The 19,848-nt window shown below is 40.6% G+C and overlaps 1 protein-coding gene across 1 annotated transcript in view; it reads right to left on the bottom strand.

Annotated features, from left to right (window-relative positions):
- Window positions 1-8,647: 8,647 nt before the first annotated feature.
- Lgi1 (leucine rich glioma inactivated 1) overlaps window positions 8,648-19,848 on the bottom strand; it is a 33,868-nt gene continuing 22,667 nt past the window's right edge. The window contains exons 5-8 of the mRNA XM_005333720.4: window positions 14,623-14,694; window positions 11,834-12,003; window positions 11,389-11,553; window positions 8,648-9,844 (exon numbers count right to left, since the gene is read on the bottom strand). Of these exons, the coding sequence (XP_005333777.1) occupies window positions 9,009-9,844; window positions 11,389-11,553; window positions 11,834-12,003; window positions 14,623-14,694 (1,243 nt within the window). The 3' untranslated portion in view covers window positions 8,648-9,008. The remainder of the gene's footprint in view (window positions 9,845-11,388; window positions 11,554-11,833; window positions 12,004-14,622; window positions 14,695-19,848) is intronic.

Raw genomic sequence — 19,848 nt, forward strand, 5'->3', positions numbered from 1 at the left:
CTAAGGAGCCTCTAAGAGTCTAATCTGCAAAGCCAACCTCAAGATGATGAGAGCAAAAATCGGGGTAGCTGGGCCACCCTTGCCAGATGGAGATTGATCTGAAATGGAAGCAAATCCAGGAAGAGAACAGAAAATGATCTAGGAACACTGGGTCTCTTGTCTCCCAGGCATGGAAGACCACTAAATTAGAATTGGCAGCTTGACTTCACTTGGGAAAACATCATTTTGAAACAAAGGCTATCAGTCTAAATATTTTAAAACAGAATATTTAATAGAATACAATTTTAAAACGTATATAGAAAATGTAACAGTGAATCATCATGAATAATAGACCAAGACGGGAGATTGCATTTTGTCATGTTTTGCAAAATAAGAGCTGGAAGGGATCTTTGAAACCTTTTAGTGAAGGGATTTTAGATGCATCTAGGGGTGTGGCCCTTCCTGAGTAACTCTAGCTCTCTGATAGAGGTTGTCAATAGAGACCAGAACTCCTGCAGATGACATCTGTTGTTTTGTTCAGCATTCTTTTTTTAAAAAAATATAGTGCTATAGTTTTTACTTTAGGGAATCACTCTTACCTCACTCTACTGAAGTGAGACAGTTCTCTTACTTGGTTCACATCCATGGGTTCCAGAAGTAGGCAGGGGGCGCTAAAGGTGGCCAATCAGAATTTTCTATCCTTAGCCACAACAATTGTAGCAGGGCTAGGTGCTGGGCCAACAAGCATCAGCCCTGAACTTTTGCTAAGAAAAACTGGAAAAGAGTAGTTTCCAGTCTTTCTGCAGGGTGTGGCTAACTGGTAGGACTAATGTTGGAGCTTTTAGTGGGCATCTTTCCACCATGGAAAGGGAGATTGACTAGGAGGAAGTCAACACAGAGGAAAGAGCTAAGAGTTAGAGAATGACAGAACGGAAATATAGTCTGAGTCTCCAGGCCAGTACTTCTAAAGGTAGATGCACTATATATTTCAATTAGTACAGTTAAGTTTTAGTAACTTACCACCAAAAGAACCTTGACCACCATGACTCCTCAGGGATCAGAACCTGGGGTAGAGAAATGGTCCAGTGTATTTGGAAAAATCCTGATAATTATAATACACCCATGAAGAGTGGACAGGGCTTGGCAACAAGAAATGGGAATATGTTTTTTTCCCACTGGAACACTTCTAGTTGAGAATAACATAAGCTAGTCTAGGGAAGTCGGCCAAAGTCACATGTGTAGAACATACTAAACCTCTTCTGAGTTCAATTCTGTCTTCTTTCAGAAAAAAAAAAAAAAAGTTCAATTAATTTTTTTTTTAAGTTAACAGGACTGGGGATGTGGCTCATTAGTAGAGCATTTGCCACGCATGTGCAAGGCCCCAGGTTTGAGCCCCAGTGTGTGTCTCCCCCATCCCCTGCTGCAAAAGTTAAGGTACACATCACTTGTTAATATAACTTTGATAATGGATACAGTGTGGTAGGATTGCTTTATTTTATCATTCAGGAACATCTGGCTTTTATTGACACAAAAATCAGACAGAAATTTGAAGAGCTTGTTTTTCACATTGTTCCCTCCTCTGATATAAACACTGACCACATTTCAACAAAAGCAAGTCTTATTAAAATATAGGTGATTTCCTAGAGGCCGAAGTCCCTCCATGTTTCTCAGTAAGAACGTGTGCCTTCCGTAGCACCTGACTCCTGCCGTCTTCTTTCTGTGTTGGAGCACAGACACACAGCTGGATGGCCTGTTCACTTGACCCTGGACACCTACCTGCCCCTCTTTTTGTGGAGTAGCTTTGTCTACTGATGGAACCACCTGGGTTTTTGCTCCATTTCTTCTTCGAGAAGTCCACAGGCATCCTCAACTCTCATAGAGATGCATGCACAGTATACAGCAGTCTCCTTCATAGAACTTGGATGCAGGCTGTCAGTGAGACTGGATTAATTGTGTGTATGAGGGTAAATGATTTAACCTCATCAGTAAAATGGAGGTATTTCAAGTAACCACCTTCTGGGATAGTTGTGAGGCTTAGGTTTTACTCTACCAACCTGCTCTATGACTATCATTATTCACATTTTACAGAATGACTTTGATTAACTTGCCCATAAAGCAAGTAAATGATCAAACTGAAAGGCAAAGCCAGACTGACACTAAAGCACATGATACTACTATGTCTGCTGCCCCAGAGATAAATACTGGGGGTACCAACAGGATCCACCTATAGGCAAAATCATGGATCATGATGTTATACCCCTTTAGAATAGACTTTTCCTCTTTAAAGCCCATGTTTTGCATGTTTTTATCTTCAATGAAATTGAGTTTCTTGTGTCAATAGGTACAAATACCCACCAGTGGTTTCTGTCTACCTGGCAGTGTACAAAGTTTTGAACTTTTAAAATATATTTGTCTTAGGCACAAATGTCAGGTGCCACTGACAGAAAACCATCAAAATGAATCTTTTTTTTGCTTCTTAACGGGCTACACAATTATGGATCAGTTATTTTAGCTTTCTCATCTGTAAAATAATATTATTGTCATAGAATTATACAGGAAAGGGTAACAATACAGAGAAAGCACTTAGTATAGTGATTGGCTTATAATAAATGCTCAGTAAATGTCATTTATTATGCTTAAAATATTGTAGGATATGTCCTTTTAAAGATATTTTATTTAATGTTAATTAGATATATAGGGATATATAGGATCAAGGGAATGAAAGATATAGGACCCAGTGCCTGGGATCTGTTACTATTAAAAGGACTGATTTCTGGGACACAGTTTTGCTGGGAATTATTGTTTAAAGCCTCAGTCAGGGAGGATGCTCCCCCTGGGGCATCTCTGAGCAGTGCTGACTGTGATAGATCTGCATTCTTCTCTGGGGATAAACATTTCAAAGGGCATAGACTTTCTGAAAGTGCTGGTGCTAAGTTTCTTGCCCTTTTATTTTTTATTTTTAGGTGGACACAATATCTTTATTTTTTTATTTTTATGTGGTGCTGAGGATCAAATCCAGTGCCTCATGCATGCTAGGCGAGCACTCTACCACTGAGCCACAACCCCAGCCCATTTCTTGCCCTTTTTGCTCTCCACATAGTCATTAAGTTAGTTTCCATTCTTAGGTAATCCATATTCAGGATTCTTTGTAGGGCTAGGAACTTCTGGTAGAGGATGTGACACTGCTTCTCAGATATGCCTACAGGAGTGTTGAAGGTGCTGGGCTTCAGCTATTTGATTCACATCACTCCTATGGACCCTCTACAAGGCAGGACTGTTCAGAAACTTTGCAGTCTGTGGAATAGAAGAGTCATTAATTTATGTCTAGGACACAGTCCTGACCCTCAAGGGTATGTCCCAGCAAAAGAGAAAGACATCAATAACCAGCCACAATTCAAGGCAAAATGAGTTATGAGCCTTGCTCAATGTAAAAGCAACAGTCTGGGAAAGCTAGAAGAGAAATCATATCTAATTAGCTGGATGAGGAATCAGACTTTAAAACGTAGAAAAGTAGGGGGAGGGTATTAAAGGTGGTGGAGCAGCCTGGGCCTAGGATCATGTAGGTTCTTGGATGATCAGGGACTAGCAAACTACAAGGGTAACTACACTGTGGGAAGAGTGGAGGATGTTGGAGTAGAAGAGCCATTTAAGTCTTCAAAATGTGGCATCCCTGGAGGCCTAGATGCCTTTGGCACCAGTCATATTAAAATGCCTTGACAATCTACATTATGATTGACATATGAAAGCTGAGTTGAGTGCACTGAGTTGTAATCAGCTAGTTCACTGCACGCATAGATGTGGTCCTCGACCAATGCCAATCCAGGAAGAGTTTCGAATCAACTTGTGCAGAGATAAATACAGAACTTGAGACGTTGTCGCCACAACTAAGCATATAATCATTTACCTAGTTATTCCTTCTTATTTTAATTTCAAAACTACTGGTTCACAACACAATTGGAAATACATTAACCCAAAATATATTAGATATCTTTTAATTTCCATAGTTCAAAACTTTTTTAATACACTGGAGTGTTTTTTTTTTTAATTGAGAAGCTCTGGTCTGGTTGAAATAATATATTTAGAAAAAATTCTAGGTTGAGATAACAGAGAAAAGAGTAAACTTGAAGATGAAGCAATAGGAAGGAGTCTAAAAACTGCAGACAAAAAAGAAAAAGAGATTGAAATAGCTAGCATATACCATCATATCTATAATACAGTAAATTGGGCTTAAACTTTCTGACTTGGAGATAGTTTTTAAATTTTTTTTTGGAAATGTTATTTATTTTATTTTTAATTTATGAGTGCATTTAAATCACAGAGCATAATGGTTTTCATTGAGACATATTTGTACATGCATATCACATACTTTGCTCATATCCACTCCCGCTACCCCCCAACCTTCCCTTACCCCGACTCCATTCCCCACTTGAAGATAATTCTTTGGCAAGTATAGCTTCTCCTCTTTTTCAATCTTCCAACCCTTTACCCCGCCCTCTCTCTCTCTGCCCCTCTGTGATGGATGTGTTGCACTGCCCAGGTCCCCATTTAGGAATAAGGGTTATCTTCCCAGCTGCTGGGAATGCTGCCAGAAGATGGTCCTCGGCGTTCTGCCATCTTTGAGGATTGCCTTGGCTAACAACTACCTCACACAAGGCCATGCTTCCTTCCAGGGACAAGTTGCAGCTGATAACTAACCAACAAGAGGATTAGGTATCTATGAGGGCTGGTCTCCTTGATCTGACTTGGGGTATCTGGGAAGAGACCTCTCAGTTCCAGAGCTCCTTTCAGGGTTTCCTGAGGCTCCAGTTGGAATTGTGTCACAGCTGAGCTTCTCCCTCTGCCCAGTCCTGCTTCCCACTCCTCCTTCCCAGATGTGGACCTCAAGAATGCTTCCTAATGAATGTTTGCACATTAACGTCTCAGAATCTGGCTCTCAAGCAGCCCAACCTGGAACATCACACCCCCAGTCTTCCTATCACAGTCCCTCCCTGCCTGCCTCTCCTTCCTTCGTGTTCTCCCTTCTCCTGTTCCTTCTTCCCACTTACTCCTTCCTTCCTTTCTTTCTGTTCTCTCTCTTAGACTCTGTCGTTTCTCACCTCGGCTTCTTTCTCAGCTTCTGCATAAGAATCTTCTCTTCTCACTTTTCCTACCAGTTTCCTCTGCTTATGCAGCACATGGCCACCATGGCTGCTCCAAAATGGTGTCTTCAGCTCCTCGGTCACCATCATGGTAGCATATGCTCTTGGCACCCCACCCAGATGCCGTTTTCTGGGCTGGGTACTCATCCTGCAGCTATCATGGGTATTGGTCAATGACAGCTCATGTGCACCCTTCTCTGGAGGATTGTCTCCCCTGGAGCTACCTGGGAGGTTATGCCCTGCACTCTTTGGCCAGGGATGGTCCAATGAGGGGGTACACCAGGCCATCCTCCATTCTTAATGTGGGACACACTCTGTGGTCCAATTCATGCTCATGTCTCCTTAGGATCAGTCTCAGACCAGCCTTTTCCTGACTGTTCAGCATCTTCCCCTGCCCCATCAGTTCTCACTCCCTTATGGCTCTATCCTGAGGGTGATCCCTCAACGAACCCCTCTGCTTTTAGGGAGGCTGATTTAAGATCAACGCCTTTCAAATTTTGGTACCTGGCTAATTGACCCAGCCTCTACTGGAGAGAGAACTAGTGGGGTTCAGGTTAATGCAGCCCAGCTTCTTGACTGAATATCTGGACTAGGAGTTCACTCCAGCTCCAGTCATCTGTGGCTGGAGTGGGGAATGGAGTTATAAGATAGGGTGGATGGAGGAAAGGGAGAGGGGGTAACTCCTAGAAAAGGGTGACCGATTCGAATGAAAGCTGACCTACCACATGCCATCCTCTTCAGTCTGCCTTAGCTTTATTTTCTCTGTTTGTCTCCTCATTTTTCCTCTCTCTACTTGTCTATAGTGCCATGTTGGGGTAGGAGAATGGTTTTTCAAAAGGTAGCACTGTGTGATGGAGCGAGAACTGGGCTGAGAATCGGGCTGAGAATCAGAAGGCCTAAATGATGGGCCTAACTCCACCAGTAGCTCTGGGCCTCAGGATTTCGGTAAATTAGAGTCAGTTTGCTGAATTCGATGTTAATGCTTCTCTGAAAACTTAACAGGGTAGAATATACGTTTTAATCTCTGAATCCCTAAACTCAGCAGAATGCTGGTACAAGGTAAGAACACTGATATATTGATAAGGAGTTACTCTTTAAAATGAAATGAATTACATTAAAACATAAGGTATAGCGTGACCCAGAAGTACAATATTCTAGATGTGGAGACAATTAGCAGGAACCATCACTTGATGAGTACTCACATGTACCAGTTCTCTGGTAAACATTTTATGTGCTTTTTTACTGCTCTTGTGTAACAAATCACCACAAAACTTAGCCATTTAAAGCAACCATTTTATTATGCTCATAGAGTCTATGGTCAGGAATTTGGACAGGGTACCATGGAGATGGCTTGTCTCTGCTCCATAATGTTTGTGGCCTCAGTTGGGAACATCTAAGTAGGATCTTGATGTTGGGGGTAGGGGATGCTGGAATCAGGAGGCATCCACTCTCGGGACTGGTGGTCCATGATGTCTGTTGGCTGAGACATCAGCTGGGACAATAGACCAAAGCACCAACATGTGATTTCTCCATGGGGCTTGGGCTTCCACAAAGAATGGTGGCCCCAGGCGAGTAGGACTTCTTACATAGCTGCTCAGGGCTCCATAAGCAAGTGTCCCAATTTACCAGGCAGATGATTTCATTATTTTATGACCTACTCTCAAAATTCAAACTGCATCATTTCCAGCACATTGTACAGATTGGAAGCAAACCTCAAACCCATCCAGATTGAGAACAGGTGAATTAGGCCCCACCTCGAAAGATCCTCACAGAGCTTGGGTGAGAGACATATTTGAAAATACAATCTACTGCACATATACTTGCTCATTTAACCTCTCCCTTGTCCTCAGAAATAGGTATTATTGTCCCTCTTTCAAAATAAAGAAACAGGCTCAGATGGGTTAAGTAGCTTGTTGGTGGACAAAACCAGAACATGGCACAGCTGGATTTAAACCCACTCTTTACAAATCAAGGGTTCCTCCGTGGAACAGAATGAATTAAGACATTCCAAGGTCAGTTCTCCCTATGTGTAGGATCAGGAATGGATAAGTATTCCCCTCTATAACTCTGATATCAGAACTCATGTCCAATCTATATGGATAAAGGAATCTGGTCTTGAGTGTACCTTTCCAGGGTGTTGCTTCCAGAGGCTGTGTAATTATTTTGTTGACCCTGGATGCCTCAGCCTGCAAGATACGTACAAAGCAGAGGAGATGCTCCCTGCCGGCTCCTACCTGGTAATATGACTCAAGAGTCTGAGGAACAATGTGCAGAAGCAGGTTCTGATGCCCTCTATAAAGACAGCATGCACACAATCAGTTTGTGCCAGGAGTATCTTCTCTGCCATGTCCACCCCTCATCATTTTTTTTTTTTGGTACTAGGGTGCTTTATCATTGAGCTACGTGCCCAGCACTCCCCTCCTTTTTTTGATAGAAGGTCTCATTAAGTTACTTAAGGCCTCACTAAATTGCTGAGGCTGGCCGTGAACTTGCAAACTTCCTACCTTAGCCTCCCAAGTCGGTGGGATCACATGAAAAAAGCACCATGCCCAGGCACAATCCTCTTTTGAAATCACATCTTCTCTTTAATTTCAAACAAGGACTACATCTTCCCAGAAGACATCCTTGATGCTCCTATAATACTTATAATCTGGAATGTTCAAATGCTTCTTGGCACTCACTGCTTGCTCTGCAGTCTTCTCAGGCCCCAGAGGATTAGGACTGTACCCTACCCTTCCTTAGTAGCTGCCCCCACCAACCATATTCCATTCTTAAAAAGTACTCAAGAAATGCTGACCGATTAAGTCAAAGGGCCTTATAAAGTTTATTATAAGAGGAGGACCCACATGCTTCTTCAAAAGTGTTTTTGAGAGCCTTACACAGGCATTATGCTAGGTGTTAATAACTCATGTAATCCAAAAGCAGGAATTTAGAAAATCAAATATGAGCCTTCCGGGCACTGTGCAGCAGGTCGGTAAGATCAAAATTAGTTTCTAGATCAAAATTAGTTTCTAGAAGCAAAGCATCCTTGATATTAAGAGGGCTTCCTAGCAGGTACATTTGAAGCAAGTGCTATAAGGTTACAATCTCTTTCAGCAGTCAGATGATTCTGAGTCAAATATTTAGAACGTCCCTGAATAGGGATTTTTAAATCCTAAATATTAATTTTAATTTCTCTATAAATTGTCTGAGTAGTGTTCTTAGCTGGGGCTAACAGACAGGAAAGGATTTATTTCAAATTATTTTTCTTATAACAGGTAACATTTCTCTATTTTTCTTTTAATTTGTCACCATTTCACCTCAAAGTGTCCCTAAAAGCCATGACCTCCGGAAACACCTTTGACTATTCAGAATCAGCCGATACAGCAGCAGACAAACATGTTCATAAATTACGGGTATTCAATTTCAATGTTTTATCTTCATTCATTATTCATACCATAAATCCTCCATCCAAATATAATCCTATTGTATAAAACTACTTCCTCAATATACCATCAACAAGAATAAAACGACTCCTGTAAATAATTACCTTTGGGATATGAAAGAAAATGTAAACATTTTATTTGGCAGTTGTTTCTGAACACATGAATAAATAAATGGAAAAGTACATATTAATATTTCTTTTTGGAGTAACAGATACCATTAAACGCTTATTTACACATCTTCACTGCAAAGAACAGTTACACAATTTAAGTTTTGTCTTATAAAAGGTAACTTCCCACACCACTGGACTGGACAGTTAAGGATGGAGATACTGATAGTGCTTGGTTCTAGCAGTCTCAATGTTTGAAAGGCATTCATTTGCGAGAGTGATAAGAGTCATCATGCATTGCGTTCATCCAGATCATGTACTGTAGAAAGTTTCTGATGGCAGCCACAGGATTTGGTGTCTCATGCGCTTAAGTCAACTATGACATGTTTGTAAATCTGCGTATTTCCCTTAAAACTGGAAGCAAAAAGAAAATTACGCTTATTAATGGACACGTGTGTGAATGATCTTGGTGCCTGAACGTTTAATTCCTGAAATTTCACGAATTTGGCTTTCTCTGCATCCCAGTTATACACTTGAGTAAAAGAGTAATCACTTCCAAGAATGGCATATTGGTAATTATTTATCTGAAGAGGCTGGAACACCATGGATCCTCGAGACGGCATCCTCTGGATATCCTGGAAGGAGGAGCCTCCCCATTTCATGACTTTGGAGTCACCAATGAACCTTGTCAAGCAGATGTACACGTCACCTTTCACTGAGAAGTGCTTGACAGCATATACATCCTCCATGTTAGGGATGTCAGTCTGGTTAGTGAATAGTTGTGTTGCTTTGTTCCACTGATAAATTACAGGACGCTGGGAACTACTGGACAGGATTAGATGAGGCGTTCTGAGGGTCAGAGGTGTTCTGGCAATTTCTAGGTATTCCACGTCGGTGTCCCTGTACCACGCATGTAAGGATTGATGGGAGTAGAATCCATTTCCATTCCATTTATAAATAGTAGTAAAACCAGCTTTTGAGCTGTCAGCAACGACAAAGTACCAGTTGTTTTCGATCTTGAATGTTTCAATGTCATTGGGTTTTCGAATTTTGAGAATTTCAATATCCTGGATTTTTATGAATTTGTTTGCAAAACCATCTCGCTTATAGATATGAGAGCCACCAAACAGCTGGGCCACAATAACATAGAGCTGAGTTTCAATGACTATAGGCTTGCACACTACAGTGGACGTGCCTGGGAAAAGACAAGCAAGAGATTAGTTGTGTGGCCATCCTCTTTGGAACGTGTTGCTGAGGGTGGCCTTGAACTTGCAATTCTCCTGCAGGCTGAGGCCATACAACAAAATCAGCCTAAACCAAGAGTTTTCCTTGGCTGATTAAGCAAGACCAATCTCCAAGGCCAATGGCCCCAGTGTTCTGAAATTCTGTACCTTTTCACCTCATAGGGCTGTGTTCCCAGCAGCAAAATTGTCATGTCACACCTAGCCTGCTCTAGATGTTCAGGACACACAGGTATAGTCTGAATTTTGTCCTCTTAACTCTTACCGAAAAGAACATTGTTTTCCTGGACATGTCAGAAGTTAAGCAGAGTAATTCTAATTAAAAACTGCCATTTATTGAGAGTTTACCTGTGCTTTATCAAATCATATCATTACATTTTCCTAACAACCTTAAGAGAAAAATTTCATCTTCCTTTTCCAGATGAGAAAACTGAAGCTCAGAGTAGCTAAGTCCTACTACCACAAGGGAGAGTTGGAATACAAACCAAGTTCCACCAATAGACTCCCAGTCCCTCCCCGACACCTATTACCTCAACTCCTGAATGAGGGTTTATTTCCCAAATACTTTTTTTTGTGGGGAGAGGGCATTGGGGATTGAACCCTGGGTACTCTACTACTGAACTACACCCCCAGCCTTTTTATTTTGAGACAGGGTCTCACTAAGTTGCTGAGGCTGGCCTTGAACTTGCAATTCTCCTGTCTCAGACTTCCAAGTCAACGGGATTATAGGCTATGCCAACTGTGACTGCCTAACCCAATTTGAAGCCAGGTTAGCTGTTTCAGGACTTATAACTTGGGCTAGGATTCCTCAAGGTTCCAGAACTACTCTACAAAGCCTAGAGCAATGGTTTGGTCAAACCCCAGCTGTACCTGTAATTGGTTTGCTTTAAATGTGAACTGCTCCCTGCTCTAGAAAAACTGCTTCATCTCTAGAATCCCCCAAGGAAGGAAGGAGATGATACTCGTAACTTTTTTGGAGCTTTAGGTTACTGGTTGCAAGAGAGAAAAGGAAGAAGAATCCTTGAGAAAGTGAAAGAGGGATACCATCTCTAGTGAGGCTCCTGAAAGTTATTTTGGGAAAGGTAAGGAGACATAGCTTATTAACAACCCTGTGTGTTAGGTACTATTCTCAGTTTACAAGTGAAGGAATTAGGTCTTGGAGGATAATTCTTAGTTATCTAATAAAAGGTAGCGTTGAGATTTGAATGACTCTGGCCCTGCTCAGTGCCTGCCCTCATACCTCTCATCTTCTCTTGTTACCCTTAGCTAAAGCAGTTTAACTTCCCGTTCAAATTTTTTTTTTATTGGTTGCTTAAAACATTACAATGATCTTGACATATCATATATCATACATTTGATTCAAATGGGGTGTGAATTCTTATTTTTACCACATGTACAGATTGCAGGATCACATTGGTTATACATCCACATTTATACATACTGCCATACTAGTGTCTGTTGTATTCTGCCATTCAAATTTTTATTAGGGTTTTCATACCTGTAATATTGTCATAATTCCGGAAGGTCTTTTCTACATGGTCCCATTCAAGGAAAATGCATTTTCCAGTAAAAGGCTGAGCAATCACCACATATTCATCATTCATATAAGAAAAAGTATCTATGGACAGTGATTGATAAGGCAGGTCTTGAGACTTTGCAAATTCTGCAAAAATAGGAAATGATGATGAGTAATGGTAACTTAATAGTAATACTTTTTTCCTTGGCTAAATCTCAAATATCCGTAAGAAATACTTTTATTTTAGAAAAACAGCAAAATGACAATTTTACTTTGCTTTTAAGCACATGAAGTTTTAATGGCTCATAGTTTAAAATCTAAATTGCTCAAGTGGTTTTTTAAGATGTAAAAATATGAGTTCTTGTACATTAAAAAACCACAGCGCTTATTTTAATTTTATGATGCAAAACGATTTTGCATATATTACCTGTAATGATGCAATCAAAATCTTTGGAGGAGAGGCTATTGATTTTGCGCTTCTTGTATTCTGGGGGGCCTTCGCAGTAGATGTCTTCCACAGTTGCATTGGTGTGGCCGAGCCATTCCACCAGCCACTTCAGTTTACAGTCACAGTTAAATGAATTCCCTCTCAGGTCCCTGAAAGAGAAACCTCTGCTACTTTTGCAGTACAAAGGCCCCGCTTGGCATGACATATGCCCCATGATCTGCCTTGAACTTGCCTGACCATTCAATTTGGGCTCAGAGAATGACCACAGAGCAGCCTTAAAGGCTACCCCAGTCAATGGAACCTCATCACTTTCTCTCTTTTGGATTTAAAGGTAGCTTAGACTACAGCAGTGCTGTCAATAGAAATAGTATATGAACCATACACGTAGCTTAATTTTTTTTTAGAGCCGCACTTAATAAAGTAAAAAGAAACAGGTGTAATCAATTTTAATAGTATGTTTTATTTAATCCAATACATTGAAAAATATTATCATTCAGGCATACAGTCAATATAAATATTATTGAGATATCTTGCAGTCTTGTTTATACTAAATTTTTGGAAGCCCACTGTGTATTTTATGCTTATAATATATCTCAATTCAGATGCTAAATTCTCATTAGAAACGTGTGATCTGTATTTAGATTTTATAAGATTTGCAGTTGAAAAAATAGTTTCACATACTCAAGTGTTCCAAATGTACTTAAAAGTCTTCCTAATACTGGAACTGAGAAATAGTTTTTACACTTTTTTCCCCCCCAGTTTTGGGAATCAAACCCAGAATTTTGTGCTGAGTAAGCACTACACACTGAGCTATGTCCCTGGCCAACAGTCTTTAAATTTAAACTTGAAAAAATTAAGGGAGTTGGAGTGGAGCACCTCAGTGGTAGAGGAATTACTTAGCATATTCAAAGCCCTGGCTTTAATCTCCACACCAAAAAAAAAAAAAAAAAGAAGTAAAATTTTTAAATTCAGTTCTTCAATTACTCTAGCAGCACATTTTAAGTGCTCAGTAACACAAGTGTCTAGCAGACACCATATTGGACAGCATAGGTCTAGAGGATAAAACGTAGGACAGAATTAAATTGAGTAAGCTATCTGCATTTCTTCTTTCTCATAGACATAATTAATCCTGATCCTATTCCATAGTCTATAAATTCAGTTTTAATAGGAAATGACTGTGCCACAGCAGAGTTAATACAGACATACAATAGCTCATGCCTGTAATCACTTAAATTTCCACATGTGACCCTAATTAACCAAGGTCTTTGTTTATTTGTACTGCTTCTGTTCAGGAATTCCATTTCCTTTTTTGATCACATAGAATTTCAAGATAGGTGCTGTCTACTCTTCATGCAACATAAATAAATAAATGCTTCATGCCAAGCATTTTAAAAATGCTTTTAGGGGATACATTCAAGAAACCAAGAAATTCACTAAAAGGTAGGTTGGCATGGGTCCTTAGATTTCTAAGACAATTCTTGATTTGGACGTATCAGACTAGGTCCAAAAGACCAAATGCATTATGGAATTCCCTAGAGAAACTAAGACAATTTCAAGGGTTAGAGTAACACAAGGAAGGTACAGAGGATCCCGCCCCCCAAACAGGAGCTACATCTCAATCTGCCAGGGAGCATCATCCAACTTTCAAGACCTTCCCAGAACTGACCTCATATCTCAAGAGCATTTTGACCCAGAATAATGAGTGTCAACCCTTCTGACCTATTGTAAACCAGAGCAGATAACTGATCTGTCCAGCACGTTCTTGGAAGTGACTTGATTTTGTCCCTCTCTTGGAAATAAACCATCATTCAGGAATTGGGGTAATGGTGTGGAGGAGGGGCTGGGGCCTACTGCAAGGAACAAAGGAAGTTTTTCATGAGCTTCCTGACTTGAAGTCAAATACTGGGCTTAGAAGAAAATATTTCACTCAGATTTTTTTTTGTTATTGAAGAAAAGTTGTTTTGAATATATATTCTATGGCAAAGTACCTGAACAGTAAAAAATCATTTATTTTCACATATCCTTTCATTTGTCCTTATATTTTACTTATGACATTTAAATACCCTGCTAATGTTATGGAAGGCACTTAATGAAATGAAATTGCTTTTGAGAGGGTTAGGCATATAGTACTCGCTTTGCTTACAGCAAAATATACAAATTCCTTGCAAAGATCTTTCACTCTGAGGCTTAAAAGTCAAAGTTTGAAAGCTCTTTTGTTTGAAAAGGGGTCAAAAATAATTAAGTTCATTCCCTTCCTGGGGTTTAAGCCAAATTCCTGGGGATTAAGCCTAGAGTTGTTGTTCTGTCTAATGAGAGAAAAGGCAAATGTTCCTCCCTTCCCCCATTTCCTGCTCCATTTCTCTGTTGACTGACCAACCCATGGGTGTAACCTTTCATCTTACTCTGTCAGTTTCCCAGACTCCTTTATGTTTTTTCTTTGCAGCTGCATTTCCTGGATCTCATAAGAAAAAAAGGGATCTTGAAATTTCTATCTGGGTCTCTTCTTCCCACCCACTCGAAGACATTTATCAGTACTCTTCTTAGAAAGACACATGCTGTCAAAGTAATGCCTGGGTACTGTGGATTCAGAATTGCCAATAGTAAATACCTTAGAAGATTCATTTGCTAGTCTATACAAGTTTAAAATTAAAATCTGATAATTTTCATTTAATTTCAAAGCCAATTAAAAATTTTAGTAACCAATATCTGGTTTCCTTTTAATTACTCCAAATGAATTGATTAATCATTGACTTCTTAGGTCCTCTTACACATTTGTTAAAGAATCCAGGCCTTTGAAAATATCTTTTGGGAGTGTCTGAAGATTGTTGTTTGCAAGGCTCCTGGAAAAAAAAAAAAAAAAAGAGTGATATAAACTGTAGTGATACACAAATGCATTTAATGATACAGGTTGGTTATAAGACCCTTTTGTCATGTCTAGTCACTAAATCACTTCAGTACTTTTTTTTTTTTCTCTTCTAGGGTATTCCTCAGATTCCTGCTGTTGTATTTTCAATTGCTGACTTCTTTGTTTCAACACCCACTCAGTATTTAGGTAACACTTTGTGTTGCTTCAAGGCAACAACAACAAGGAATCAACAACAGGGCACCACTCATTGCATCCAGAGCAGAGCAGGAGATTCACACCCTCAGATGCTTGGTCTAGGAGATGTATCTCAACTGATGGTTCCCTAAACTGGTGATGGTGACCATCTCCAGTGCCCTCTCTCCTCTCGCTTAGGCTTCCTCTTCTTTCTCCTCCTCCTGACTTGCTCTACAGCTCAGCAGAGCCTCAAATCAACAGTACCAACAGCTCTGTCTCTTGGCCAGTACATCCTTTCTTTTCTCTAGAGTATATGTCTTCTTTTTCTGTATTTAAAAAAAAAAAATCTTTTAGTCTCATACATTCCATCTCAGAAAAAAAAAAAATTTTTTTTTTCTCACAAATACCCATCCAACCATCTTCTTTAATCATCTTGGTGGGTGCTTGCCCTATCATGGGAATTGTTTTCCCTTTCTCTTTCTCTTTCTTCTTCCCTGAATCACTACAATGATTCTAATCAAAGTTAATGAGGAGGAAGGAGTCCCAATAGTATCAAAGAGAGAGAAATGTGTACATATTCCCAAAATACAGACATAATAAAGTGCTGCTGTTGTATGATCATCAAAGGGCACCAGGTACCGGAATTTTGCATTTTTAGTTGGGACATGTTATATATTTTTCTTTTTTTCCCCTCGAAAGCAAAATAAAAGAGTCTGTGCTGTTGGTCTCCAAAGCCCTTGACAAACCTCTCAACTTTCTTTTAAAAACACTTACTTCAATAAAAAAACTGACACATCTGGCTGCTTTTAAAGGAGGGAAAGGGAGGGATCATGGGGGTAAGAAAGGTGTTGGAATGAGATGGACATCATTACCCTAGGTACCCATATGACTGCACATGTGTGCGACTCTACATGGTGTACAACCAGAAAAATGAAAAGTTTTGCTCCATTTGTGTACAGTGAATCGAAATGCATTCTACTACCATCTATAACTAATTAGAACAAATGAAATTACAAAAAAAAAAGGAGATAGGATGTGGGGCTGGGGTAATGGCTCAGTGGTAGAGCGCTCGCCTCGCACGTGCAAGGCTCTCAGCACCACATAAAAATGAATAAATAAATAAAATAAAATTATTTTAAAAAGTAGAACGTGTGTTTAAAAAAAAAAAGGAGATAGGATGCACCTTCATGTCTAGATTTGATGAATGGCAGGCCTGAGAAGGATATGACTCAATAAAGAAACAGAAACAAGAGGAATTAAGGACCCAGGAATGAAAAGGAGGTTTGCCCAATGCCTAAGGCCTGGGAATTGAAGTCAGCTAGCTTATGGAACTCTCAGAGAGGCCCCAGTGACATCAGGTCACATTTGGATAGATGGAAAGCAGGCAGAGGGACTTGGCAGAGAATGACTTAGGGAAGCAATACCAAGCCCTGGAATTATTCTGCAAAAAAAAATTAATTACCAAGGCCCTGAAATAAAGCAACCTTCTAGTGCAAGCTGACTGGGGCGGGGGGGGGGGGGTGGGGGTTTGAAGGATGCCTCCAACATATGGAAGGGGATCAGCAGAACCTGCAAAGGTAAGATGAGAAATACGAAATGGCCCCAGAGAGAAGGAACTCTATCTTAGCTACAGTCAGTTCAGAGAGCTTACAGTTCCTGAGTGAGGAAAAGTGCCTATGTGGGAAAAGTGATTTGTTCTAGTATTGTCTATAGCAGCAAAGAATTGGAAATAACTTAGGTGTCCACTAATGAGAGATTGTGTAATAAATAATGGTTCATACTTAATGTGGAATATTTTGTAGATTTTTTTTTTTAAAAAAAATGAGGTAGAACTCTATGATTTAACATGAAGTGGTGCCTAGGTAAAAAGAGATAGGGAGAAGATTATGTAGAGTACAATCCCCTGGAGGAGAGAAGATACACATCTGAAGATACATGAAGCTCTGCATCTTTATATGTAAAAATTGTTGAATGAGGTCGAACAACAGAGTGGATTTACTGGAATCATTCACTTTGCTATGGTAACTATGTGGGCTGTGACAAAGTTTTACTAGAAAGCACGTATTATTATTTTATCATCAAAAGAAATAAAGAATGAGGTTGACTTTTTAGAAAGACCCTATTGCTCTGTGTGTGTGTATGTGTGTGTGCGCGCACACACTTGCATGCATTCTGTCAGGTGAGGATTCAGTCCTTCTAAATCAATCACTCAGCTGCATTCATCAGGTTCCAAAACTTTGCAGCTGTCCTGGGAATAACCGTGATGGTCAGCATTGGGGGCCTGAGTGGTCAGATCATGCAAATGTTTTTCACGAGACCTCCTGCAGGATGAAACTGGCTTGTTTCCTCCAAAATTCCCACACATTTCAGGCCCTCTCTGTCTCTGGGGAGGTTTGGGACTACTGTCAACTCAGGCTCACAGTCACTGTTATGAATTCCCTGCGCTGGGTCAAACCAGCAGTCTGGGAGGCCAGGAGCCTCCCAAATCCATCATGAGCATGGAGGGCTTTGGGAAGATTCTCCACAGGAAGAGATGCTAAGGGCCAGAGTTACCAGGAAGCAAAAGGCTTCAGGAAGGCTGCTCAGCGTTACCAAAAGGATGATAAGAAGGAGACCTGGTGCCTGCTAGTTGCTCCAATGGCTAGAGATAGTGACACAGCACTTTGAGGTGAAGATTAGGATTACTTTAGTTTTGGTATTTGGATGATTCGATTCTTCAGATTCCAACTCTGCCTTGAGTTTTGTCACCATAAAGCAAAATATCTGGAATGAATTTTCTTAGTTTCCTCCTCCTACTCCTCTACTTTCAGCCTCACAGAGCAAAACAATATTATTATTCCCTTTCCTCAATAGAAGCTCTGTGTGAAGTCCGTGCTCTTTCTTTGGTAATCTGCTTGTCGTTGTTCTCTTCTCCATCACTTCGTGTGGTGAAGTGCAGTGAAGCTGCCAGTTTTGTCAGGGATGCAACTTGAACTTCATTGCTCTGGGGGTGGGTAGGGGTGTGCGTTAACCCACTTAATTTAGTAGAGAGAAGTCTGTGCCTTGGTCCGTCCTCTCTTTTACTAGCACACGCATGTGCCACATATACACATATATCTACTACTACATGGGCACACACATAATCATAATTATTATTTCTCTACTTCAAGAAAATTTGAAGGGGCTGGGGATGTGGCTCAAGCGGTAGCATGCTTGCCTGGCATGTGCGGGGCACTGGGTTCGATCCTCGGCATCACATAAAAATAAAATAAAGATGTTGTGTCCACCGAAAAACTAAAAAATAAATATTAAAAAATTCTCTCTCTCTCTCTCTCAAAAAAAAGTTAAAAAAAAAGAAAATTTGAAAATACAAAAATTATTTTTCTTTTTTAAAGGAGAAAAATGACAATCATCCTGGTAGAAGCCACCACTGTTAAGATTTGGTCACATCTTCTTCCAGTCATTAATACAGAGCCAATCAAGAGAAAGCAGTTTTGAAGAGCCATGTCACTGTTCCTGGTCCCCAGGTCTCTCATCCTTCTCTCTTCTCAAGATGTGATGGCACAGCTGGGTGTGGGGGCCCATGCCTGTAATTCTAGCAGCTCAGGAGGCTGAGGTAAGAGGATCACAAGTTCAAAGCCAGCCTCAGAAATGGTGAGATGCTAAGCCATCAGTGAGACCCTGTCTTTAAAAAAAAATACAAAATAGGGCTAGGGAAGTGGCTCAGTGGTTGAGTGCCCCTGAGTTCAATCTCTGGAACTCCCCTCCTAAAAAAAGAAGAAAAAAAAAAAAGATGTGGTACCCATGAGGGAGGTGTAAATATAAGAATTCCTCATTGTTAGGAGTAAGAGAAGAGAAATTACAAGGATGAAGGAGGAAAGGTCAAGGTGTCTGAGAGGTCATGGTATGACTGAAGGAAAGCCAGGCTGCTGGGCCCAAGACAACCCCTCATGTATCAGACTTGCCCTAGGACTCCCTGAATCAGCCATAGGAAACATGGGAATGGCGTGGGTCAGGAAGGGGAGATCTGGGTTTGAGCTTTGGGTGTTTCCTTTTCCATAAAGCGAATGATCACTTGGTCAGAATGATCTCTATGTTCTATTCTTGTCCTTAAATCATGCCTTTATAACTTTCACTGTGAGAGGCTATGGCTTCATGTTTAGTAATCATATGACACCAGGAAATCCTTGAGGAGCCAATACAGATGATGACGGGTTTCTCTGGGAGTAAAGAGCGCACTGGAATATCCAACAGGGACAGGGTAGAGCTGATGGAAGACAAGGGCAGAAAGAGGTTTGAGGAAATGTTCTATTACTGTGAATTCCTTCTAGGAGGATTCTGCCACAAGTACTGGAAGAATGTTTTTTCTTTCCACTATATCCCCAGTGCCTAGCACAGTGCCTGGCACAAAGCAGGCCCTCAGTAGATACTTTTGAACTGAATGAAAAAATAAGGCAGACTGGAGTGGGTGAGAGGAAGGGCACCAATCTTGTTAAAGAGCAGCAGGTGCTTCTCTCAGGCCCCTGTGCCAAGAGACTGCATTAGGGAGAAAGTGTGTAGCCCTGTCAATCAACCTGGCGGATCCCACCCCATCATGTAGCCCTGCTCTCACAGACTGCCCTGCTTCTCCTCAGCCTCACTGTGGCGATAATTCACAGCCATATGGAGGCTCTTGAAAGGGTGACTTCAACTCAGAGTCTACCTAAGAAACATCCTTTAAACACCCAGGAAAACTGGGTGTGGTGGCACATGCCTGTAGTGTCAGCAACTGGGAAGACCAAGACAGGAGGATACAAGTTTGAAGCCAGCCTCATCAACTTTGCGAGACCCTGAGCTACTTAGTGAGACCCTGTCTCAAAAAAAAATCAATATATAAAAAAGGACTGGGAATATAGATCAGTGCTACCGTATCCCTGCATTCAATCCCCAGTACCAAAAATAAATAAATAAAAGTAAAAATTAAATTAAATAAAAC

The sequence above is a fragment of the Ictidomys tridecemlineatus genome, chromosome 1 (genome assembly GCF_052094955.1).
Source record: "Ictidomys tridecemlineatus isolate mIctTri1 chromosome 1, mIctTri1.hap1, whole genome shotgun sequence".
Classification (NCBI taxonomy): domain Eukaryota; kingdom Metazoa; phylum Chordata; class Mammalia; order Rodentia; family Sciuridae; genus Ictidomys; species Ictidomys tridecemlineatus.